At 37.8% G+C, this 26,850-nt stretch overlaps 1 protein-coding gene and 1 long non-coding RNA gene across 3 annotated transcripts in view; one reads left to right on the top strand and one right to left on the bottom strand.

Moving 5' to 3' along the window:
- Positions 1–33: 33 nt before the first annotated feature.
- The window catches only part of fbxw4 (F-box and WD repeat domain containing 4), a 60,247-nt gene continuing 33,430 nt past the window's right edge, over positions 34–26,850 (bottom strand). The window contains exons 7-10 of one of the 2 annotated variants that reach the window (XM_073919899.1): positions 16,838–16,978; positions 12,160–12,301; positions 11,936–12,077; positions 34–151 (exon numbers count right to left, since the gene is read on the bottom strand). In XM_073919899.1, coding sequence (XP_073776000.1) covers positions 11,943–12,077; positions 12,160–12,301; positions 16,838–16,978 — 418 coding nt within the window. In that variant the 3' untranslated portion in view covers positions 34–151; positions 11,936–11,942. Of the gene's footprint in view, positions 152–11,555; positions 12,078–12,159; positions 12,302–16,837; positions 16,979–26,850 lie in introns of those variants that run through there. The other variant, NM_131521.2, reaches the window with a different exon arrangement.
- Positions 78–26,570, top strand: LOC137487409 (uncharacterized). The gene is made up of 3 exons (XR_011005972.2): positions 78–234; positions 23,443–23,773; positions 26,354–26,570. It is a non-coding gene; the product is annotated as an uncharacterized lncRNA (long non-coding RNA).

Here is a 26,850-nt window from a genome sequence, read left to right as displayed (position 1 = left end):
GTCCTTTAGATGGCACTATTGGTGTAGAATTACCTCAGAATCCTCTGCGATGTCACTGCCGATTGAAGCCTCTTCTTCTCGTCTGTGTGATTAGCCTCTATGACACTTGATACTTCAGCACAAGCTAATGCAGCTTGGGTAAGGCATCGTCCTGTAGGAAACAAGGGTCATCTGCACTGAATAGGAAGTCCTTGATTCCATTTAAGACCAGTGAACTTGGCCAAGCAAAACACGGTATGAATCTTAACTTTATCTCACGTTACTCTTCCAGTATGGTCCGTAAATAAAAGGGACAGTTGAGGATTATTGTGCAACTGAATAAAGTGTAAAAATATCACCTTAACCTGCAGCACGGAGGAAAATAATGGGTAGGATTTACCTTGAAATAACGTACACTCGGAAACTGAAGAAATAAATAAACTACAACTAGTTTTAAAGAAACCGCAAGCAAAACATTGCTTTATATGTGAAATTTCAAATTAAAAGTTTAAAATAATCTGGATTTGTAAAATATAAGTTAATATTCTTAGTATAAAACAAATAAACTACGTAAATATTTTGTAAAAATGCATTAAAAATTGATTTGATTAACAATGAAACAAAGTTCTGTCAGAAACAATTACACTTTTATGGTTAGAATTAGTTTATAGTTAGTAACTTAGCAAAAATGTAAAAAAATGAATGTAGTAAAATGTATTTACAATGAAACAACATTCAGCCAGATACTAATCTTTTATAGTTGGTTATAGTTAGAAAAACACTAAAGCAATACAATGTATCAAATGCATTATTTTTTATTAAAAGTCTGAAGTTTGGTTTTTTTAAAAATGTATTTCAATAATGTTTGTTTAAAATTTGGGGCATCACAGTGGCATAGCACGATCGCCTCACAACAAGAAGGTCGCTAGTTCTAGTCCCGGCTGGGTCAGTTGGCATTTCTGTGTGGAGTTTGCATGTTCTGCTGTGTTCACGTAGGTTTCCTAAGAGTGCTTTGGTTTCCCTCACAGTCCAAAGACATGCGCTATAGGTGAATTGGGTAGGCTAAATTTGTCGTAGTGTATGAGTGTGAGAATGAGTGTTTTGGGTGTTTCCCAGTGATGGGTTGCAGCTGGAAGGGCATCTGCTGTGTAATTACATGCTGGATAAGTTGGCGGTTGATTCCGCTGTGGCGACCCCTGATTATTAAAGAGACTAAGCCGAAAAGAAAATCAATGAATTAATAAAGTCTAAAATTTGGTCATTTTTAAAATGCAATTCAATGTTTGTATAAACCAACTAAACCTGTGGTAAAAAAACCTGTGGTAAAAATATAGTATAATTCCCCTATTAACTGGAGTCAAAACAGTTCTGAGAAACATGAATGGAGAATGTGGAGTTTTTGTTTATGCATCAACAACATGTAATACTTGATCAGAGATGAAAGACATGCTCTCTCTCTCTTCCTCACTCTCCTCAAGCTTAAGGTAACATGACGGATACTGTTTCACCTGCTAAACACTTTGCTCTCTCGGCCAAATAGCTTGGCTTCCCAGCTTTTCTTCCAACATCTGCCGGGAGAATCACGGTGTAATTGAGGCTTTAAAAAGGCATGCCAGAAAGCTCACCAGATGCATCATTACAGTCTTCGGCCTGTCTTTTGAAAGCTAAATTTATGAAGCGGTCTCTTGCTCAGGTCTTTTTTAGCGGTTTGCACTCATTGCTCTGAAGGATGTTGAGATGCTCGAGCATGTGTAATAGACGCTGTACAAACAAACAAAACAACCAGAGGCACGAATTAAAACAAATTATATCATAATGCTTTCAAAAATGCGATCCGCGGTTTTGAGTGCTCCTTGCCATCCAGATGTTTCTTCTGAGATCAAAGCAGGAATGTGCTCTGATGGTGTAAACCTATTTGTTGTGTAATACTGGTAGATAATGTAAACCCTAGTGCAGGAAAGTAGACCTTTTGTCCTCAAATTGCCAGTATGATTTTACAGTGATTTGTGCAGGTGCAAAGCGTGTAAAGTGGTTTTAATCCCACTTCTTTGTAATCACTGCCTTTTTATGCACCAGCATTTACAGAACTGCGCTGCGTGCACAGACAAGCGCACAGATAAAGTGTAAATAATCACGTTACGCCAGACGTGACACTGGTGGGTTTGCGGACAGTGTTTATGTGTGTTCCTTTGTGTGCTGTAGGTTCCGAAAATGTAATCCTCAAATCCCCTTCCCATAAGGCGCCTCCAACCCCTCCTCATGTCCTCTGAACTCTGAAAGTCTTCATTACCTTTGTCAGAAACTTTGAGTTTGTGGCTCAACCACAATTCCCTAAGGGTCTGCTGGTAATGACCTTGTGCATGATCGATCAATACATAGATAGACAAAAAATGTTCAGTATATGAATTGAAGAATTGATGACTGAGTGATAGACAGACAAATTTTGAACAACAGACAGACGGAAAGACTCTGAACAACAGAAAACACTGAATGATAGATAAATGAATTGAACAACTGAAAACAATCAGATAGAATTGAAAAATGAAAGAATGTGAATGAAATAACAGTTGAACAATGCACAAACAGACAGAAAGATAGAACTGAAAGAACTAAACTGTAAAAAATACATATGATTATTGAATGAATTAAAAAATCTTAATTGATTGAACAACTGATGATGATAATGATAATAATATAGATAAAATAATTGAACTGAAAACAATCAGACAGAAAAAATTGAAAAATGACCACTGAAAATTGCACAGACAGACGGACAAACAGAAAGATCTGAATTAGTTGAACAACCTATAAGGATGAACAGAGACAGACAGAAAGATAATTGAACAGTGCACAAACAGACAGTGAACTGTAAAAAAATAGAATTATTGAATGAATTAAATCTATTAATTTAATTAATTGAACAACTGATGAGGATGGACGGATAGTTAAAGGGATTGAACAACTAAAACAATCAGACAGATACATTTGAAAAACGGAAGAATTTGAATGAAAAATTAATTGAACTGCATGAACAGACAGACAAACAGAAAGATCTGAATTAATTGAACAACTTATGAGGATGGACAGACAGAAAGATAGATAGATAGATAGACAGAAAGACAGACAGACAGACAGACAGACGGATAAATAGACAGACAGAACGACAGATAGATTGGTAGGTAGGTAGATAATTAGAAAGATAATTAGACAGACAGAGATAGATAGATAGATAGATAGATAGATAGATAGATAGATAGATAGATAGATAGATAGATAGATAGATAGATAGATAGATAGATAGATAGATAGATAGATAGATAGATAGATAGATAGATAGATAGATAGATAGATAGATAGATAGATAGATAGATAGAGTCAACAACAGAAAAAACTGAATGATAGATAACGGACAAACAGAAAGATCTAAATTTAAGTCATGAGGACAGATGGACGGACAGACAGACAGACAGATAGACGTATGAATGATAGATTGTCAACAACAGAAAACATAGTGATAGATGAATGAACTGAACAACAGACAGATAAAATTGAACAATAAAATTATTGGAACAACAGATGGATGAATAGACTGATGTACAGAATGACTGTTAAAACTGAACTGTGAAAAAAGTGAATGATACATGAAGTAGTCGAGAAATGACCACATGACAGAAAGAAAGACAATAGAATTATTGAATGAATTTGAAGGGATGGATGGACTGACCAACACACAGACAGACAGACGGACAACTGAACAATGAAAAGTGATATAATTGAACAAACAAAAAACACAAAAGACAGTTAACTGAACAACCAATGACAGATAGATAGATAACAGACAGATATGAATGTAGGAGTGCAAGAAATAAACAGACACAGTAAACACTTTATTATAGCAAATCTCTAGTTCTGCATGCTTTTACAGAAGCACACAGTGTAAAATTCACTGCCTTCATTTTAAGAATATCCACAGTGTCATCCTCAGTATGAGTGAGTGCCCATTTCCTGCTGAGCTCCAAACCTATGGATTATTATTTATTAAACTGACCACGTCTTTGTGTCCCAGGAGGCCATATTTCCTGCATGATTGTACAATATCTGCACGGAGGCGTAGGCATTCCTTTTATCTTCAGTGACAAAATCAGCTAATGGATTGTCCCACATTGCATATGATCTAATTTATTCCGTGATTGACCATAAATCACACCAAGCCTAATACGAGCCCCACCTTTTAAGATTCACTTTGAGCATCAACTGTGCATTATCAGGGGTTTTAAACACTTCCTCTCAGAAGTTTACATACAAAAAATGGCAATTTTTTATGTTAGTTGTGTTAGTTTGCCCTGAGATTAAAACACTGTCATCGTTTATTCACATTCCTCATACAAGTTATGATAGGGCTTAAGATTTGGAATATATCATGAGTTTATGGACTCGTTTTATGATACTCTTATGCTTTTAATGTCTTTTTGAAGCTTGATGATGGGTCAATTCCTTTTTAATTATAATACATTAAAATATTTTTTGGCAAAGCAGTGGCGCAGTAGGTAGTGCTGTTGCCTCACAGCAAGAAGGTCGCTGCGTCGAGCCTCGGCTCAGTTGGCGTTTCTGTGTGGAGTTTGCATGTTCTCCCAGTGTTCGCGTGGGTTTCCTCCGGGTGCTCCGGTTTCCCCCTCAGTGTATGAGTGTGTGTGTGTGGATGTTTTCCAGAGATGGGTTGCGGCTGGAAGGGCATCCGCTGCGTAAAAACTTGCTGGATAAGTTGGCGGTTCATTCCGCTGTGGCAACCCCGGATTAATAAAGGGACTAAGCCGACAAGAAAATGAATGAATAATTTTTTCATTAAAATATCATGAAGGTGAATAAATAAATTACATTTTTATTATTGTTACCTTGCAACTCGTTATGCAAAGAAAACATATAAATGAGCCACAGCCACATCACCCTGCAACCCAAGACCAGTTACTTACTGAAGCTAAACAAGGCTGAGCCTGGTCAGTACCTGGATGGGAGACCACATGGGAAAATTAGGTTGCTGTTGGAAGTAGTGTTAGTGAGGCCAGCAGGGGGCGCTCAACCTGTGGTCTGTAAGAATCCTGACAAGTGTATCTGTCTGTGGACTGCAAGATGGGGGGGGGGCGCAAGATGTAGGGGCGTAACTTGTAGTAAAGTATAGACGTTAATAACGGTGATTGTTTGGGTTTAGGTTTAGAGAAGGCGTAGACGTTAACAACGGTGATGGTTGGGTTTAGGTGTGGGGAAGGTGTGGCTGGTAATAACAATGATGGTTGGGTTTAGGTTTGGAGAAGGTGTAGAGGTTAATAACGATGATGGTTGGGTTTAGGTTTAGAGAAGGCATAGACGTTAACAACGGTGATGGTTGGGTTTAGGAGTGGGGAAGGTGTAGAGGTTAATGATGATGATGGTTGGGTTTAGGTTTGGAGAAGGTGTAGAGGTTAATAACAATGATGGTTGGGTTTAGGTTTGGAGAAGGTGTAGAGGTTAATAACGGTGATGTTCCGGTTTACGTTTAGAGAAGGCGTAGACGTTAACAATGGTGATGGTTGGGTTTAGGTGTGGGGAAGGTGTAGAGGTTAATGATGATGATGGTTGGGTTTAGGTGTGGGGAAGGTGTAGAGGTTAATAACGATGATGTTTGGCTTTAGGTTTGGGGAAGGTGTAGATGTTAATAACAATGATAGTTGGTTTAGGTTTGGAGAAGGTGTAGAGGTTAATGATGATGATGGTTGGGTTTAGGTGTGGGGAAGGTGTAGCTGGTAATAACAATGATGGTTGGGTTTAGGTTTGGAGAAGGTGTAGAGGTTAATAACGATGATGGTTGGGTTTAGGTTTAGAGAAGGCATAGACGTTAACAACGGTGATGGTTGGGTTTAGGAGTGGGGAAGGTGTAGAGGTTAATGATGATGATGGTTGGGTTTAGGTTTGGGGAAGGTGTAGATGTTAATAACAATGATGGTTGGGTTTAGGTTTGGAGAAGGTGTAGAGGTTAATGATGATGATGGTTGGGTTTAGGTTTGAGGAAGGTGTAGAGGCTAATGATGGTGATGATGGTTGAGTTTAGGTTTGGGGAAGGTGTAGATGTTAATAACAATGATGGTTGGGTTTAGGTTTGGAGAAGGTGTAGAGGTTAATAACGGTGATGTTTGGGTTTAGGTTTAGAGAAGGCGTAGACGTTAACAACGGTGAGGGTTGGGTTTAGGTGTGAGGAAGGTGTAGAGGTTGATGATGATGATGGTTGGGTTTAGGTTTGGGGAAGGTGTAGAGGTTAATAACGATGATGGTTGGGTTTAGGTGTGGGGAAGGTGTAGAGGTTAATAATGATGATGGATGGGTTTAGGTTTGGGGAAGGTGTAGATGTTAATAACAATGATGGTTGGGTTTAGGTTTGGAGAAGGTGTAGAGGTTAATAACGGTGATGTTTGGGTTTAGGTTTATAGAAGGCGTAGACGTTAATAACGGTGATGGTTGGGTTTAGGTGTGGGGAAGGTGTAGAGGTTAATGATGATGATGGTTGGGTTTAGGTGTGGGGAAGGTGTAGAGGTTAATAACGATGATGGTTGGGTTTAGGTTTGGGGAAGGTGTAGATGTTAATAACGATGAAGGTTGGGTTTAGGTTTGGAGAAGGTGTAGAGGTTAATAACGATGATGGTTGGGTTTAGGTTTGGAGAAGGTGTACAGGTTAATAACTGTGATGTTTGGGTTTAGGTTTAGAGAAGGCGTAGACGTTAACAACGGTGATGGTTGGATTTAGGTGTGGGGAAGGTGTAGAGGCTAATGATGATGATGATGGTTGAGTTTAGGTTTGGGGAAGGTGTAGAGGTTAATAACGATGATGGTTGGGTTTAGGTTTGGGGAAGATGTAGATGTTAATAACGATGATGGTTGGGTTTAGGTTTGGAGAAGGTGTAGAGGTTAATGATGATGGATGGGTTTAGGTTTGGGGAAGATGTAGACGTTAATAACAATGATGGTCGGGTTTAGGTTTGGAGAAGGTGTAAAGGGTAATACCGATGATGGTTGGGTTTAGGTTTGGAGAAGGTGTAGAGGGTAATACAGATGATGGTTGGGTTTAGGTTTGGAGAAGGTGTAGAGGGTAATACCGATGATGTTTGGGTTTAGGTTTGGAGAAGGTGTAGAGGGTAATACCGATGATGGTTGGGTTTAGGTTTGGAGAAGGTGTAGAGGGTAATACCGATGATGGTTGGGTTTAGGGTTGGGGAAGGTGTAGACATTATTAACGATAATGGTTGGGTTTGGGGTTGTGGTAGGTGTAGACGTTCATAACAGTGATGGTTGGGTTTAGGGACACTATACTGTGTCCTGGCCAAATTCCCTCCAGTGGCCCTTACCGATTATGGCCTTCCAATCATTGCCATCCACTGAATTGGCTCTATCACTGTCTCTCCACTACACCAATGGCTGGTGTGTGGCAGGCGCACTGGTGTCGTTGTCCTGTGGCTGCCGTCACATCATCCAAGTGGATGCTGCACAATGTTGGTGGTGTGGAGAGACCCCTCACATTTACATTCTTGCCTAAAATATATTTTCAATATATACTAAATATCTGTTGTAAGTAAATACATTTTACTGATTAAAAAAAATAAATACATAAACAACAAAATGTATAATATGCCATATGGGCTTTTATTAAGTATGTGTGACGGACTTTATTTGTTTTTCTTTGACACTCCTGAGATCCTTAGAATAACATGGCTTTATTCCTATAATTTATCAAAGAGGAATCCCAAAGCAAAAGAGACCTGCCTGAAGTGTGATGGGGCAACACCTTTGCATTGTCATCCTGTGACTGTGCCAAATCCAAAAGGGCTTTAACATCAGACACATGAGGTATTTGTTTTGGGATGGCATGGATTAACCGTGTCAGTGCAGGCCTCCACTAGCTCTGGATGCTAATGCTCTCAGCTACTCCTGCTTTGAGGACTAGGGAAAGAAGGAGTGTGTGGCTCTTCTTTGGTTATTCTGTTTCTCTCTCTCTCTCTGTCTTTACAGATGTCTGCTCCTGCACAGACCCGGTAGCCACCCATAGCTTTTAAAGCCTAACCTTTGACCTCAGATTTCTCACTTTACGGTGTATAACACTGGTCGAAAACACTTAAAGGGTCACCAAATGTCTTCCATGCCTTTTTGGGAACAGCAGAGAAATTCTTAAAACACATGTAACAGAAACAGTAATGATTTTCAGCTTTTTGGGGAGCTCACAAATACAGGGATTTAGAAAACAAATAAATGTTACTTATGTTTTATTACATCTTATTAAACAATAGGATGTGGTTAAAGCCAGTAATATTATTCATTTATACACCTCATGTAAGTGATGACTACCTATAATAGTGGCAATTATGTGATTTGTCTTTACTGTGGTCAAGTCTCAGAATGATGACGTGAGCATTTGATCGTACTAAAACTGATGTATGGAAAACTGTCAGAGTTTGATACGTGAGTTGATAACTTTTGCATGACAATGGTTTAAAGGGTTAACACAAATTAAGATATTTCAGATTAAAATTTTCTGTGCACACAAAAGTATTCTCGTAGATTCATAATATTTTGATTGAACAGTTTTTTGGTACCTTCCTGAACATGTTGGGACCACTGATGTCCATGGAGGACGAGGGAGCTCTCAGATTTCTACCCAAATATAATAATTTGTGCTCTGAATAAATGTCTTGTGGTTTGGCATGACATGAGTTATTATTGACAGAATTTTATTTGTTTGGTGGACTTGGACTATGCTTTTAAATGCATGTTCTTTTTAGCAGTAAGAAAACTTGATTCCTTGTCTAAAGAAAATGACATCCCATTTGTAAACAACTGGTAACAGCCTACTAGCGATTTACTACAAGTATTATGCACACTCACCAGCTGCTTTACTTTGTACACATTGCTAGTAGTCGGTTTAACCCACTTTTGCCTTAAAAACTGCCCTAATTATTTGCAAAAACATTCATGATAGCATCTTGCAGTTGTCCTAATGCATCCTAAATGTGGTCTATTTGATTGAGATCTGGTGACTGTGGAGGCTGTTTGAGTTTAGTGAACTCACCGTCATGTTTGAGGTGATTCAAACTTTGCCACATGGTTTTGCTATATTGAAACAATAAATGTAGCTTAGTTTGTATTAAGGGGCCAGAAAATATCCCACCTGCAGCATCAACATAAACCGCTGATACAATGCAGGATGGGTTTACACTATTATTTTAACTATATGTAAATTCCCTTGTTTTTTCTACTCTAAAAACTCTTAAATATATCTAAATGTGGCTGTAGAAACAGAAACTCCTCAGACCAAGCAATTGTTTTTCTCTCCAACATTCTACTGTTTTGGTTAGCCCATACTAACTCTAGCCTCGATTTGCTGTTTTCAGCTGTCAGGTTTGGATCCCTGCTCTTCTGCTGCTGTATCTTATCTGCTTCAAGGTTTATTGTGTTGTGTGGAAATTTTCTATCTGTTTTTTAAACTCTAAAGATCAACAGTTTCTGTAACGCTCAGAGAAGCCTGTCTGGCACCAACAGCTATCCCATGTTTAAAAGACATTAAAATCTGATTTCTTCCCCATTCTTATGCGTAATCTGGACTTCTGCAGATTGTCTTGAGCATATATATATATATATATATATATATATATATATTAGGGATGTAACGGTATTGTAAATACCGTCATACCGCAATATTAATTGTTTTCGATATTACCGAAGTCGCATGACTCTGTAAAACTATAGGTCTTCTGAGAAAATTTGCTCAGGCGAATGAAGCGAACGGGAGGTAACGAAAACTACAATTGCCATCAGCCCATGCTTGACCATCATCCCTTGCGGTCTGTTGTTGCTACAGATCCAGTAATGCGGAAATGGAGTGTGCTGCTAGAAGCGGGGATGAAAAGAGCTGGAAAACTCTAAAGCAGGTCGCACACCAGAAGCGCCACTCGGCGCGTACATGACAGATTAAAGTATCGCACACCAGACGCGCACATTCGAATGATATTTAACATGAAACTAATCAGATGGCGCTCTGTGGCGCGGCTGAAAAATGAACTGCGTCCTGAGCCGTCGCCGGGCGCCGCCGACAGCCGCCGACTTGCGGCGCCGGTGTGTGTATCCTGATAGAAACCTATGATTAGAATTCTAAAATACATGGCGCTGTGCGGCGCGCCGCCGAGCGTCGCTTCTGGTGTGCGACCTGCTTTACACGCACAGTTCAGTCCTGCATTATCTCCGTGTAAGTTCAGACTTCGCAAGTTTGATCAAGGCTGCAGTCTCTTCTTCTCAGTTTGATATGGAAAAGCAGATTATACCGAGGACACGGGTAAATCTTCAAAGGGAACAGTGTACTTTATAACTTCATTCACATCACCCTGGCTTCGTTGTTTCACTTTCTCAACAATAAAATGTAAACATGATTTAAGGAACTGCCTATTTTCATTTTAATATTAGCAACTTAGACAGCAGAAATGTTGAGGCGCCGTGCTGCATAAGATGAGCGTCATCTTCACTGTGTGGATATTTATAACAAAACGGAGCCGATAACAACTGCCTCCTTTCAATTTCAGTGAAAATACGAAACGCACCCTCTCGTTTGCTGAGTATCAGTTTTAAGAATCGATAATGGCCATTTTAAAAGTATAACATACAATAAGTTTATACATTATAGGAAATAAAGGCAAGCGATCAGTCAATATACAGAATGTACGTGCTTACATTAATCATTAACTTATCTTTGCGCTCAGCCAAAACACGTTACGAGAACAAGTAATAGATTCCAATGCCCAAAGTCAGGGAATATGTCGTTAGATAAAGACAACAAGATAAATGAAATATCCCGTTTAATAAATATAGTGAGATTAGATCCAGCGGGAGATGCTTGATGAGAAGTCCGACTAGCAGAGCTCTCATCTGGGTAGATGGGCTGAGTGTGATTAAATGTTGAATGTGATGAGTTTTCAACAATACTAAATTGAAACTTTATTTTTTTACATGGTTTAATAGTTTTTTGTTATTAAAATTGAAGTTCCTGTTTCAAAGCTTACAGATAGATGGCTAATTTGTATGTCATTGACACTTTTGGCACTTTTTTGGAGTATTTTCATAAGTTTTGTTTTTTCCTGTAAATGATTCAATAAATACCGTACCGCGACATTCATACCGAGGTATTACCGTACCGTGAAATTCTGATACCGTTACATCCCTAATATATATATATATATATATATATATATATATATATATATATATATATATATATATATATATACCTTAAAACATAGAGTTGCTGTCATATGATTGGCTGATTAAATAGATTGAATAGGTGTACATAATAAAGTGGCCAAAATGTTAATTGTTATCACTTAGGAAAATGGTTTTGTGTCCAAATGCAAATTAGATCATGTCAGATTTTGATAAACATGGCCATTTATGATAATAGTTGGTCACGGGATAAATTGTTTTACATGTGAGCAAGCAATAACTGGAGTGTCATGGAAACTTAAAGCACGCCTTGACTAGTTAAGAAGAAAAAAAAAAGACAATGCACAACGGAAACAAAATAAAACAGGTTTAATTGGCTCTTTGTTGGAAAAATATACTTTGAGTTTCAATATATCTATTATCATATGTGCCGTGGTTTAGCATAAATCCCCTCAGCGGGTGTTGGCAGCTCTGAGCAGTGTTTGTTTTAGACATCCCAGAGGTCGCTGGCAATGTGTTAAGTCCGTTAAGACTTGGGCCACAGAAGGTCGTGAACCCTGCACGCTCTCAGGAGCTTGTGACAGAGGAAATATCCACAAGGCCACGACTGTACTGTTAGCTCTGCAGATTTTTCAAAAGGCAAGATGCCCACTGCTCTGTCCGAGAGCTGAGACCTGCGCTAAAAGGCTTGGAGGAGACAAAGAACAAGGCTAAAATTTTCAAGTAACCTTACTGCATGGTTATTTCCAAGACTGGGAGCCTGCATTTCTGAAGTCCAGTGAATACAGGACGGAGGCCAAGGCGGCATATAGGTGGGTGGTGTTGAAGCACAGGCTGTACACTGGGCTGCTGGTGGTGGGTGCCAACTGGAACATCTGTCAAACGTATATGGCAAGACGAATTTACTATGGTGATATAAAATTCCAAATTAAAATGCTGAGGCATGCTCAAGGTTACCTGTAAACAGCGGGTTTGCCTTTTGTCCCATAGACGCACAACTCCATAGTACGATGAGCCACTGGCAATCATGTGATTCCTGTCTGTCTTTATACAGTAGAGGGCGCTGTCATGAGGCTCCTCCCACTCCATCACACACTTCCTGATAGAAAGTACAAATTATGAAAAAAATGATAAAATATGCAGAGGTGTGATTTATCTTTGTGATACAGCAACAATAAATCAAAAGTGACTTAAGTAAAATTTCTGCCATGAAACTGCATGCGCAGGTTGATTGGTCACTTAATCTTCTCATACGTCATTGTTACAGGGTGCAGGAGACTGGTTACTGTCACTTCGGCAGCCAATGAGCTTGTTCCTCAGTATAATGCTCCACCACAATTTACACTGTATAATTGTGACGCTTATTCAGAGACCCTCCGTCACCCCAGCTCCACCTGTGTTTAGAACTGCTAAGGGGGTTATATATACAGTATATTATGTTTGCAACCGCAGCGTGTTATATTCTCAGATGACATGTCTGTGCATATACTGGCAGTTGCAGGTCTCGGTACTTGCTCTGCCATAATAATCAAAGTTGCAGCAGCGTAGCAGATCTATACCGTCAAGACCAAATACATCAGCATTACATAACAGTACATAACAGTACTCATACAGCCTCCTGTATTACTCTGCCCACATAGAGTGACAGCAGATCTTTAAACTTACTACAGTTTGACAAACATTGCAGCTGTTGGACAACATAATTTACTTTTGAGGCTTTTTAAGGCGATAATTCGGGGATACAGCGCATGGGCATTTAACAGCCTGTCATTCTGACAACCCAGGCTCATTCTAAAAAACGTAGTCCCGCGGACGTTTCTGGAAATTGCGAATTATGTAACCAGAGGTACGTATGGCTTGAGTTTAGGGAAGTGGGAGGGCGGGTCAATCAGTAAAATTGGTTGGGTTCAGGGAAGGAGGAGGGTGGGTCAGCCGATCGGCCGTTCGCCTAGTCAATCACTCAGCCTGTCGGACAGACGGTCGTTCGACAGCGGCCTCTATTGGGTTTACTCGAGAACAGCGCGGGTGTGAATGGCACTTGCGAGAAACATTTGAGATGCGAAAAAGCCCACACAGCTGCCTCTCGCGGATTTGCGAATACAAAAACTGCAAAAATACGTACCTCCCGGGATGTTTTTTGCGGTCTCCAAAAAACGTCCACGGGACTACATTTCCCTGGGTTGCATACTGAGCAGAGCAAAGATGGTTGACATTCTGCCACAAGATGGCAACAGAGACCGCCTAATAAGCCCTTAGAGGAGAAAAACTCAGCATAATTTCAAACTACAGCTGATCAAATCTTTATAAAACAGAAAAGTGACTTTCTAAGTCGATCTCTTTCTTTTGTATGTTGTAGTGCTGTATTTATAACAGTCTGATAGTGTTTTTGGTAGTGTTTGTTTTGCTTTGGCTTTTTCGTTAATTGTTGTTATATCCTGATTGCAGAGAAATACTGAGAAATCTCTCTAGACTGATGGCATGTCATGTCATTCAGCCTTATAAATAAAATGTGAGCTTAAAACTTCACTTGTCTAACTTTGCTACTCGTGTGATATTGCTTATATACATATATCACATTATATATATCACATCATCTATATTATATTAACATATATTTACATAATATATATAAAGTCACACACGTTTTGAATGACAAGGCAAGTAATTTTTAATTAGAGAGACCTAATTTAAAAAAAGAAATTGGGACATGTAATTTCCCTTCTTAATTACAGCTTTTTACATCACAAAAAAATCCACTAAATCAAATGTCCAACTGAATTAAATAAACACCACACTGTTCTGCATATTTTGACACATTGTGAGATACAGAAGTCCACAGTTCTTCCACAACTCCAGCCATTGTCACGCTATATTAGAGCAGTCCTAACACAGAGGGCCAAAGCCACCATGGCTAACTCTCCCTGCGCGGCTTAAAGGCGAGTGTCTTATTTGCGCTGGCAGGCCACAAGGGTGAAACCTCATCCCTTGTTTACGGAAAGGGGCTTTCTTGTTTTAGAGCAGGTCGCGAAAAAAAAGAGGGAAGGACAGGGCAAGTGTCTGCGCGTGTGCTGAGCCAATAGAGATCAATTCTCCATTAATGGTGTGCTGAATAAATCATGGAGAGGGAGTGTGGCAGACAGCGGGGCAGCAGGAGTGTGTCGAAGATGTCTGGATTGCATCTTGCTGTGCTGCACATGTGTACACATATACACACACATTCTGGAACAAAACGTTAAACATGGCCTCATGGGTCATTCCTCTAATGCTGTACAATTTCCTCATATGTGATTTAAGCCACAAAATGTGCACATGGGAAATCAATTTAAAAGGGAGTTCTTTGTTCTTTATAATTGTATATATTAGTATAGCACATATTACATAGTTTTTAGTACCTGAGAACGTTAATATATCACCTATAACATTTTAGAGGTAGGTAAAATAACCCAATACCCCAATTAAAATAAAGTGTACCCAAAATTAGATTTTTTTAAAAATGTATTTGTTATTTTTATGAGTGAAAATCAAGTGATGAGTGAGCCAAAATTCTTCCACAACATTGTAACAGACTCAATGCAAGTTATCAAAAACACTTGATTGCAGTGGTTGCTGCTAAGAGTGGCCCAACCAATTATTAGGTTTAAGGGGCAAACACGTATTTACACAGGGCTATGTAGTTTTGTATTTTGTTTTCTTTTACATCCACTTCTGAATGGCTAAAGAAAAACTAAACGAAAAATTTGGAGTGACTTAGTCAAAGTCCTGACTTGAATCCAATTGAGATGCTGTGAGATGACCTTAAAAAGCAGTTTATGCTCAAACACCCTTCAATGTGTCTAAATTATAACAATTCTGCAAAGATGAGTTGGCCAAAATTCATCTACAGTGCTGTAACAGACTCAGTGCAAGTTATCGAAAACGCTTGATTGCTTTATAATTTTAAGTGAAAATAGGCTGAATTTGAAATAGTTTAGGTACTCGAGTTTGAAAAGATTTGTATGATTTCAGCCATGACGGTTTACTTTGCAACATATAAAAGCTTAGTTATTAATAATTTTTAAAATAACCTTTTACTCATTAGCCATGTTTCCATCCAAAAATGCGAATTTACTTAATGTGCAAATCTGAAACATCGCATAAAAGATGTGCGAATAAAGCAGCGTTTCCATCCAACGAGTCAAAGAAAACAAAATCGTCACTTCCTGATTAACCGGCGGCAAATATTAACAGTAAAAGAGGAATTTGCTGCGGTAGGAGAAGCTGCTTGAATCTTTTCCTTATTTAATAAATGACTTGCGCCTCAGAAGAAAGTATGCAATGGTGGTGTTTGAAGGCATCAGACACAAAGCACAGACACTTTTGACAGTTCTGGAGGTAATAATATAACAACACTAATACTGAAACCGTTAAGGCATTTAATTACATGTTATTATGCACATTTTTAAAATTTATGTGCATCTTGTCGTTTCCGTCAACAGTTTTTTATGTACATATCCAAAATGCGCATTAAAATAGATGGATGAAAAAGTAGCTATTGATGTCTTCTTTTTTAGAATCTGTTTTTGATGTTTTCATATGTAGTGGGAAAATATAAGTGTCTTAGTTATTGATTTTATAAACGAAATGCCATGTTACTTCAATTAATTCTGTAATTAAACAAATCCTCAATCACTTAGCATAGTAGAAATCTTGTAATTATCATAATATAAATAATGAAGTTGGAATTAATATTATTCTTTCTAAATTCAAAGAAAACTTTTTAAACCATTTTTCTTTTCAATGCTTGTGGTCAAACTCTCGGCTGTGGTCGTCTGCCATTTCTAACCCCTCATGTATGCAACAGCATGTTTTCCAAGACACTGAGCAATCTAATTTAAATAAAGAGATGACACACATCCACCTTAATTATTTGCAATGAACCTAAAAATCAGTTTCATACACTTGCCCATGACACAGTTTACTCTACAAGGGAATTAAAGTGCCCTCTTTTTATAGACGATGATGACTTTTAAATGACTAACCGCTTTGAATCAAGACGTACCACATATTGAGTCTTGACTGGTCTTACTGTGAATTATTGATATCTTAAGAGGGGACATTTGCCCCTCCCCAAACTCTCCAGGGCCCTCTTTCAATCACCTCTGATTTGTGTTACTTGACTGCCCATATGCGATTGTGAGGGTCCCCCCTCCTCAAAGCCCTACATAGAGCCCCAGTCCACCCCACAAGCGGCCCGCTGATCCCCAGCACCCGCCCTGTTGCCCTGGAGACTTGGCGCTCCACATCAATATGGCCACCAACCGGCGTGGACTTGGGTGGGTGAGAGTCCCGTCGCAAGAGCCTTTCTCGACGAGGGGGTCCTTTTCAATCTCTCAGAGGAACAATTGTATCCACAGACCCAACAGGAGGCTCAAGTCCAGCTTCTTTTTTATCTAAACGGTACTCTATGCACAGGAGGGCTTATTAGATTAACAGAGAACACTAATCTTCCTCACAGGCTCTCCAAGACGTACCAGCTAACTTTATTAGTCTCCACAGACAAGGCCAAATTTGCTGACAGCGCAGGTCAATGTAAGCGCAAAGCCTAATTCAACTTGGACCATGACGGAGAGGTGCCAGAGGTCCCCAGAACAAGTACCTGGAGCAGACGCGCAGATCCCAGTAGCGGATGAAGGTGTCGTATCCGCAGGTGAGAAGCTGGAAGGGAGACTCGTAGATGATGTCCAACACACCTGCACCTCTGCGGAACTCCGTACCGAGACACGACACCAGGTGACACCTGAGAGAAAGATGTGAGAGAAGAAGACTGCAGATTATACCTTGTCAAACCTCATTGAGGAAGATTAACACAATAATAAACCACAGACAGTGACAAGAGAGAATTACGCAAACTTGCTGGAGGCCGATCATTCCAGAGCGCGAGTGGACAAGTGAGGTCACCTGCGTCTTGTCTGAGTATCGGTTTTATCAAAGCAATTCAGTGACTAGCAGACTCATAAAACAGGTCATGTTTACTTGTTGTTGAGATTGGAACGTCTCCCAGTCTTCCCCCACATCTCGGAGTCAATAAAGATCTGGTTTCAATCCAAACGCCTTCATTTGCTCGCTTAATCTCTTATTACCGTTAAATCCCACTATACTTTCCAACATCCATGGACCACACAAAAGCTAAATTAAGTCCTAGGACGAGGAGATAAAAAGTAAACACCTTTCTGACTTTGAATGGGCTGCTAAATCAGCTTAGTTTGGCCATAAGGTAAGTTCCCAGATACGCAAGTAAACCAAGAAGAGTGGAAGAAAGGAGATGGAGGGCAGAAGAAGGGGGGTGCTGGGACTAGCACCACGCCCCATTGATCACAGACTCAACGGGTCCGAGGCGCCCTCCGCCCCCACCCGCGCCGCAGAGGCCAGATTATTGTAGAATCACAATTTCTTTGTTGCCATTTAATTCCCTCCATGACCGTGACTGTGTGCGACTTGTGGACCTTTGATACCTGGTCCCTAGCAACCATTTATGGGAGTCCAATGGCCATAGCGACCACCCCCCACATTTGAGGTCTCCTGTGAGCTTGTTCACCGAGGGCAGACTGGTAATCCCCAACCTTCGCTCTGGGGAAGACGAGGGGGGTCTTTCTAAGGCACAGTCTCTTTAAGAGATAGACCTGCAGAACCAAAGGCCAGGACCCTGGTGGGCCTAAAGACAAACTCTCTTGTAGCCCCTCGGGCATCTGCATACCCATCATTTACCCCTTGCTGCTAAAATAACATGCTGGCAACAACTTGAACTGATGGCAGTGCTGAACAATAGGAACAATCAATTAAATGATCCAAAACATTTGTTTGCAAAACATGCAATTTGCATCAGATATTTCTTTTTTAAGTGCTTTAGGAAATTGTGTAAACTCAGGAGAAAGAGGGAGAGGGAGAGAGCCTCCGACGTCTGCTGGGGACTCTGCAAATGTCAAAGCGTGAAGTGAGAAAAACAAGCATCGTAAAAGAAGTCCTCACATCTGTGCTCTGATTTTAAAGCCAGTAATAGCACTGTTCCAAGTACAACAGCAAACACCCAGGATTCTTAAATTGTTAGGTCACAGGTTTTTTTATGCATCCCATGTTTTTTCTCTCGTTTTAGAGAGACCTGTGAAGATTACAGGATGGAGGATAACCATATAATCTTTTAAATTACTGCATCTGCATGGCAGGCGAGCTTGTTCTTTCAGCGACTGATCTGTTTGGGAACGTTTGTGGTGAGACTGTCCCTTTTTCAAATGTCTTCTGATCACAACTGGTTCGACGGGAGCCTTTGATTGAGTGGAAAAAGGTTAGAGGGCTTCTAAAGAAAAATTGATCTTCAATTTAAACCCCGAGTGATGGCACGTGTTTTATTAAGGTCAGAAGGTGAAATGGACAGATTAATTAAGACATGAGTGCGACTGTCCCAGTGGAGTAATACATATACAGTGTGTCCGCCAGCAGTCCCTCTCTACGTGCGTTCAACTGTTGCCACAGAAAGGTGGTTTGCCTTCTCCTTCTTTAAGCAAGCAAAACTAGAAATTATGTAACAATAAGTGAGGCCCTATGGTGGCTTTTTTCACAGCTCTTGCCGAAGGAGATGTCTAATGTTCAGACATGTGGAAGCGGAGAGGTCACTAACAGACATGTAGGGGGCAACTGTGCGTATTTGCAATCTGCTAAAGTGATCACATGAACAATGTAGCCACCAAATACAGACACACAAAATAGAGGGAAAAAGCTTTATTTTCCACATCCTTTTAAAGCGCTCCTCAAAGGGCAACTGACCTCAACTTAATCCTCTTTGACCCCTTGATATGTTTAAGCTCAAGCAATAACAGCACTCAGTACGTGCAAAACGTATCCAAACAAAGAGAAACCATTTATATTTCACTAATTTTACTAGAAAATAGTAGAGATAAAAGCATAATAAATGACATATACAATAAATTACATTTAATTTTTAGTAAACTACATTTATTACATTTAAAATAATAATAAAGTTATTATAAATACAAAAATACAGAATATATATATATATATATATATATATATATATATATATATATATAAATTTGTGTGTGTGTGTGTGTGTGTATATATATATATATTTATATATATATATTTGTGTGTGTGTGTATGTATATATGTATATATATATATATATATATATATATATATATATATATATATATATATATATATATATATATATATATTTATATATATATATATATATATATATATATATATATATATATATATATATATATATATAAATTGTAATTAATTTATAACACATCTATCGCTATTTGATGGCACAGATTTAGACCTCTTTCTTGACTTTACCAAGAAACAGCAATTTGTTGCAGAGATGATGTTGTTTAAATGTCGGCAAAGTAGAACACGGGAGCAGCTTGAAGCAGAAAACGTGAATATGTCTGCGGTGCGGAGGTACTATAAAGTTGATTATGACAACATTGCCATAGCAAACTGTGAGATATGCAAACAGGATTGTCTGCCGGGTATTTTAGGTTAAGGTGCTATTTGTTTTTATATTTATATATTTATAAATATATATATAGATTGTAGTACAAAATATATATTTTAATATATATTTTAAAAGAGCTTAACATGAGGGACTCAAAAGTCAAGATTAATAATTTAGACCAATAATATATATATATATATATATATATATATATATATATATATATATATATATATATATATGTGTGTGTTATATATAATTATAATGATTTAAAATGAATTAATTCAAATAAATGAACCAAAAAAAAAGATGTATTTACATTTATATACATTACACTTAAAAATCTATTTAAAAAGATATATTTAAATTTGCACAGATATTAAACTGGAAGACAAATTTTATTGTACATTTGTCGTATTCTGAAATTGCTGTTTTGTACAAAAATATTTTGTAGACAGTTATATCTTAATATCTGTGAAAAGCTAAGGAGAGTTGCAAACAAAACTGCTCCTTTTTATGTTCAGATATTGTTGAGGACTTTCTAAATCTCTATTCTGCACTTTGAAGAATGGCATGTGTTCGTAATTAGTCATGAGTTATGGTCTCAGGGCCATCAAGAAAAATAGTGGATCTGGCCTCCCTAACAGTCCTGTGTCTCTGTTTGACCATTTGGGCCACACACACACACTTTATGAAAGGGAACTTTAATGAATTGATGGATTTAAAAAAAGGCAATAGCGAGGACATTTCTTTGGGTGTTAGATCCACAGGAAAAGGTCAGTTTGAGCTAACGCTCTTGTAAGGTTAAGTGTAGAGGGTAAACTGGCACAGGGAAGCTATGGGAAACAGCTAGTGCCCTGAAAGGATGTGAGACAGGTACATAAAGAGCCCTGCTGAGGTTTTCAGGCCCTAAAACAAACAGAAATCGCATTGCGCCGTCTGCATGTCAGCCAATTTAGCCCACAGTCGAAATAACCACCAGCAAAGAGGAAAGAAAATAAAAGAATGCTGTGGAACGGGACAATGGAGACTTTTAAATGTCACACGCGTTCTCTTAAAAACAATGAGATTGCAATTTGTATAACACAGCTCTTGGTAGGATCCAGGCATTTAACCCCTTTTCTTTGACAGAAAAAATGTCAAGAATTTGTGGGCAATTGTGGGATTCTTTGATGGCAAGAGCCCCATGAAAAGTTAGGGGTCCTTTTAAAGCACCACTTGTGTGTCCGGGCTGACTCAGGCTGATCATAGACTTTTTCACTTTAAAAGAAGAGAAAGACATTAAAGAAGAATTGATTGCCATGTTAAGGGTGAAGTCAGAAATACTGAAGTTCCTGATTCTTTATAAAGGAAGTTAAATTAACTACTTTTTTTCTGCAAAAAAAAAAAAAAAAAAACAAAACAAAAAAAAACTTAGCAATATCAGTCAAATTTGAAGCATTCACCAGATATTATATATTTATTATATGACTATTAATGAATAAGATAATGGACCCTCTGTATATTATATGAAAAAAATCAACATTTATACTGCAATTATTGCTTATTCAGTATCATAATTTTAAATATTGTAAACGTTATCTGAGAAACAGGGATGCACTTTTGGCCTGACAGGTGAGGTGGATATCACAGTGTTGGGTAAAATGTTATATGTGGAAATATTATGCAGTTGCATGTAGAAAATCTTAGTTTTAATTTCAACAATTGAAAAAAAAATGGAAAAAGACCTCGAGCCGGGAATCGGACTCGGGTCGCCGCAAGCACCTGGGTGCTATGTGTCGATACACTAATGGAATGAACGCCACAGTGGAATGAACCGCCAACTATAACAGCATATGTTTTACACAGCAGATGCCCTTCCAGTCACAACCCAGTACTGGGAAACACCCACACACAATCATAAACTACGGCCAGTTTCATTCATTCATTCATTTTTGGCTTAATTCCTTTATTAATCTGGGGTCACCACAGTGAAATAAACTGCCAATTTATCCAGCACATGTTTTACGCAGTGGATGCCTTTCCAGCCACAACCCAGCACTGGGAAACACCCATGCATTCACCTCCACTCATACACTACGGCCAATTTAATTTATTCAATTCACCTGTACCACATGTCTTTGGACTGTGGGGGAAACCGGAGCACCCGGAGAAAACCCACGCCAACATGGGGTGAACATGCAAACTCCACACTTAAAATCCCAACTGGCCCAGCGACCTATGCTGTGAGGTGATAGTGCTAACCACTGAGCCACCAAAAAATAAAACAGTTTCCAAGATATTGTGTATTTATTTAATGCATCCACATATCCTCTTATGTTAGTTACATTGACACATTCAGAGGTTTAGTTGCGTCTACATATGTATGATGATGACCCCTTGTTGTTCATCTGTTTTTAATAGTTTTTATTATTTGTTTTTTATTTTCTTATACTTGTCTTTTTTTATTCTTGTTTATGTAAAGCACTTTGAATTGCCACTGTGTATGAAATGTGCTATATAAATAAACTTGCCTTGCCATAAAATATTGAGTCTTGCACTTACTTTATTAACACCATTAACCTGACTGCTTAAAAGGAGCTTTGGATATCAAGACATAAAGGACAATGTAATTTAAGTAATTTATCTGACCGTCTGAAATGTGTAATATAATTATTAGTTTTTTGTTTTTAATCCACATCCAGTCACGTTTGAGGTGCGAAGCATGTTTATTTACAATCTTGCAATGGTTACCTTAGCAACATTCTGGTATAATGCACTAGCATTTGATAACTACACCTTTTTTTAACAATGATTGTAAATAAACAGGCTTTGCACATCAAACGTGATTGGAACTTCAGGAGTGAGATTTGTTATGTATATAAACATTTTTTTTAAGGAATTCACTCCTGTTTTTATATGTTGTTGTCACTCCTGAAACTTTACTGTGCATGTGGCTAATAATACTTGTTTTGGTGTCTGGGTCTGTCTTGAGAAGGATCATTATCAAGTGTCTTTTTCAGGTGCTTGATTTAAAAGACACAACAGAAAACACCATGCTAGTAATGTTCTGGCTAACAGTAGCAGAATCTCAGTGTCCCTCATCTTCAAGCTCTTTCCCTCATATTCCTGTAATGAGTTGACGCAGCTGGTCAGCTGCTGCTCTGAGACATGAGGGTCTGAGTGATGTTGGCCTCTACAAGTCCTCTCCATTATTTCTCCATGGAGAGGCATGGAGGCATGGAGTTAGTGGTTTTTATATTTATGTAGAACAAAAAAATTGTAACACTTTAACCTCTTAATTTTTTTCATATGTAAAGATATTTGTTTATTGCTGCACATCCTGTGTGTATTAAGCAAAATGTAAATTTTTGGACTCAAACAGGCACACAACTAACATGCTCTGCACTGGACTTTAGACCCGTTTTTAGATGGTCCGTGACGCAGTCTATTTCAGTTATTCAAAATAGCTATGTGCCAACTATGCGCCTTAACACACCAGTACGCCCATGAGTCCACAAAGTGGCGCAAATGTATTTGCTATTTAAACAACATGGTGCAAAATGTGAAAATTAGGATTGCGCTGGTCTGAAAATAGCAACAAATCACACCCAATAAGGCGCAAGACATGTTTGATGTACGATAGGGCTCTTTATGAATGAACGAATTAATGAATAAATAAATAAATATATATACATTACACTTTCTATCTTTCCCTATAATGGAGGTAAATGTAACTAATGTGTCTCATGTTTGTGCAGGTCATCAAAGAGTTATGCTGGTGGCCTGTCTGGGAAATGTTAAAAAGGGCGACACAGGAACACACACACACACACACACACACACACACACACACACACACATAGCCCTCATTCCCGTCACCCCCAGCCTCTCCACTCATCAGTCGGTTTCTCAGCCCCCTGTGACTGGCGGCTTTGTGCTCCTCACACAAGGTGCACCTGATTACTAGACGGGAACACATTATGGCAGGATACAACTGACCCCAGTGCAGCCACACAAAGACATGAGGAAAGACAACCTGACTCGCTCCAGGACAGGTCACTGAAGGCTCCTAGGACACTCAACCCTCAGGTAACACACATGGAGGCGGATAAAAACTAGCCCAATAATGTGTGTGAAAAATATTAACTGAAACGTCCCAACTTGAGCAATTACGACAAAATCAAATAAAATATATCTATTGAATATCCAATAAAATAAAAATGAGCTGAGACTAATATTACTATTTATCATAATATTATCATATAATATTTATGGGGATAGTGGGGCTAATGAATAATAGAAAATAATACTAAAAATAAAAATAACTTTCAATATTCAATATTCTCAAAATTCATTTACAGACAACTTAACACCAATGTTTTAATTTAAGAGTTAATAAATTAATATTTGGTGACAAACAAATTTATTTTAGATCATATATTTTCCAACTAATAATACACAAAACTTGTACACCATTTATTAATCAAAGATCAAGATTCACTAATGCATTATCAAATTTTTTATTCTTGCTTGTTAATGTTAGTGAATGTGCTGTAAGTTAACACGAACTAATAATGAACAACTTTATTACCATTAACTATAATTAACATATTCAAATACTGTAAATATATTTTTTGTTTATGTTAATAAATACATTAAATAAGATTAACTAAAACAGCTTCATAATAATGTGTAACCAACATTTTTATTTGAAATATTATCAGGCCTTTATAAAACAAAATAAACATTCGCATTTTAGTCAAACCATCATACCTAATGAATAAATTAGGCATGGGACGATAACTGGCTTCAAGGTTTACCACAGTTTGAAAAAGTCTAGGCTTTAAGCACTTAAATGTTCTGTTATACAGTTCATAAGGTATTTTTAAAGGTTTTTAATGTATTTTTATGTGTAAATCTGTCTTTTTGAAACTAGTGAAGACAGCAGAAGTCAATGATTTATTTGAACTATTTAGCCTGACATGTTTCCTAAAATATAATATATTGTGTTCAATGAAGAATGGAGTTTTTTTTTTTTTTTTTTAACTTAGACATGTAAAAATACTTAATTTAGAGCAGCAATCACAATACTGTGATACTGTAAAACCATGGCATTTTTATCCACAGTTATCACACTGTCAGAATCTTATACCAGTCCATGTCTACAATAAATCCAGAGAAATTTCCATATAATATCTCAAATTAAATGTTTTTACATTTTTCTGACTACACACCATGATCATTTAACCCAAACAAATGGTTACATCATTAAAGTTTATTTTAAAAACTATAGAAATAGTATACAGTGCTGCGTACTTTTTAATAGTCTGGTATGTTCATTTTTTGGAATTAAAAATGTAATATTAATAGTAATATTGTGAAATATTATTCCAGCTGTGGACTACAAACAGCTTTTGAATACATTTAATTTAGCAAAGATGCATTAATAATAGATAAGACTATAGAAAATAAATTTAGTTTAGTACATAATCCTGTTATCCTTTGATTTCATCAATAAATCTTAAACAAAATCATATTTTCATAATATCACATATTATTAAGCAACATTTTTCACCACTGATAAAAAATAAGAATTGCTTCTTGAGCACAAACTCAGCATGTTAGAATGATTCCTAAAGAATCATGACACCCCTAAAATCAAATGGCTAATAAAAGCTTTGCCATTAGAAGACTAAATTACATTTAAATCACATTCAAATAGAAATCATGTATTTGAGAATTATAATAGTAGGGCTGCATGATATTAGAAAAATTTGACATTGTAATATTTTTCACTGCAATATACATTGTGATGGAAATACAAATTCATCAATGACTTTAAATAGCTCTATTTAGCAAGTCATTAATTTAGGTTGATTGGGAGGATTTTCTAGGGGACTAAAATATAAATATATCTTATATAATTTATTAGGTACATATGATAAACAGTCACTACAGTCATAAATGAACACAATCTCTATTTTGACGGAAGCAAATTGTCATGAATAAACTGAAAAAGCCTCCCAAGATGAAGAAGGCATAAAAGCAGTGGTTTTTCATATTTATGTAGGCTAGAAAATAATATGTTTTGCAATATTTTAATCCTTTATATTTATATCCTATATATATTTTTATTATATCCTATATATATCCTTAATATTTAAATTATTTTTCATATGTAGAGATATTTGCATATTGCTCTACATCTTGTGTGTATTAAACAGTGTGTAAGTGAGGCGCAACTCTGCGCTGGACTTTAGACGGGGTTTGTTTTGGTCTATTGAAAAATCTATTATAGCTTCTTAAAACAGCAATGCGCCAGCAATGCGCCTCAGAACGCCTTCCTTTTTAGACCAAAACGCCTATGGGCGCACATATGAGCGCAAATGCATTTGCTATTTAAACAGCGTGCATATCAAACCAACTGTAAAATAACATTGCATAGTCTCATTCATTCATTCATTTTCTTTTTGGCTTAGTCCTTTTATTAATCTGGGGTCGCCACAGCGGAATGAACCGCCAACTTATCCAGCATATGTTTTACGCAGCGGATGCCCTTCCAGCTGCAACCCATTACGGGGAAACATCCATACACATTCATTCACACACATGAACTATGGACAATTTAGCCAACCCAATTCACCTGTACCGCATGTCTTTTACTTATAGGGAAAACCGGAGCACCCCAAGGAAACCCACATGGATACGGGGAGGACATGAAAACTCCACACTGAATTGCCAATTGACCCAGCCAAGGCTTGAACCAGCAACCTTCTTGCTGTGAGGCGAACATGCTACCCACTGCACCACCGTGCAGCCCCATTGCGTAGTCTTCATCTTGTAAATTATTCAATACAATTAATCTTTATTAAACTTCTTTATGCACTATTAAATGCTTTAAAGTCTTTTCAATATTACAGGCCTTAAAAAGAGAAGCAGACTCTAAACTTTCACTCTATTATGGTTAAAATCTGCAGTGTCTCCACAATCCTCACTTGTTTTGACCTTTGTTTTCTGGTCATCTATAGCTAGGGATGCACGATATATTGGCAGCCATATCTATATCGGCCGATAAATGATATTATTTATGTTATCCGTCAGATACCAAAACTAGGCCAATATTTTTTAAGCCGATAGATTACGCAATTGTACAGTACAGACTTGTC

This window comes from Danio rerio, chromosome 13 (genome assembly GCF_049306965.1).
Source record: "Danio rerio strain Tuebingen ecotype United States chromosome 13, GRCz12tu, whole genome shotgun sequence".
Lineage (NCBI taxonomy): Eukaryota > Metazoa > Chordata > Actinopteri > Cypriniformes > Danionidae > Danio > Danio rerio.
The sequence above is the reverse complement of the archived record's forward strand: the minus strand, read 5'-3'. Positions and strand labels throughout refer to the sequence as shown.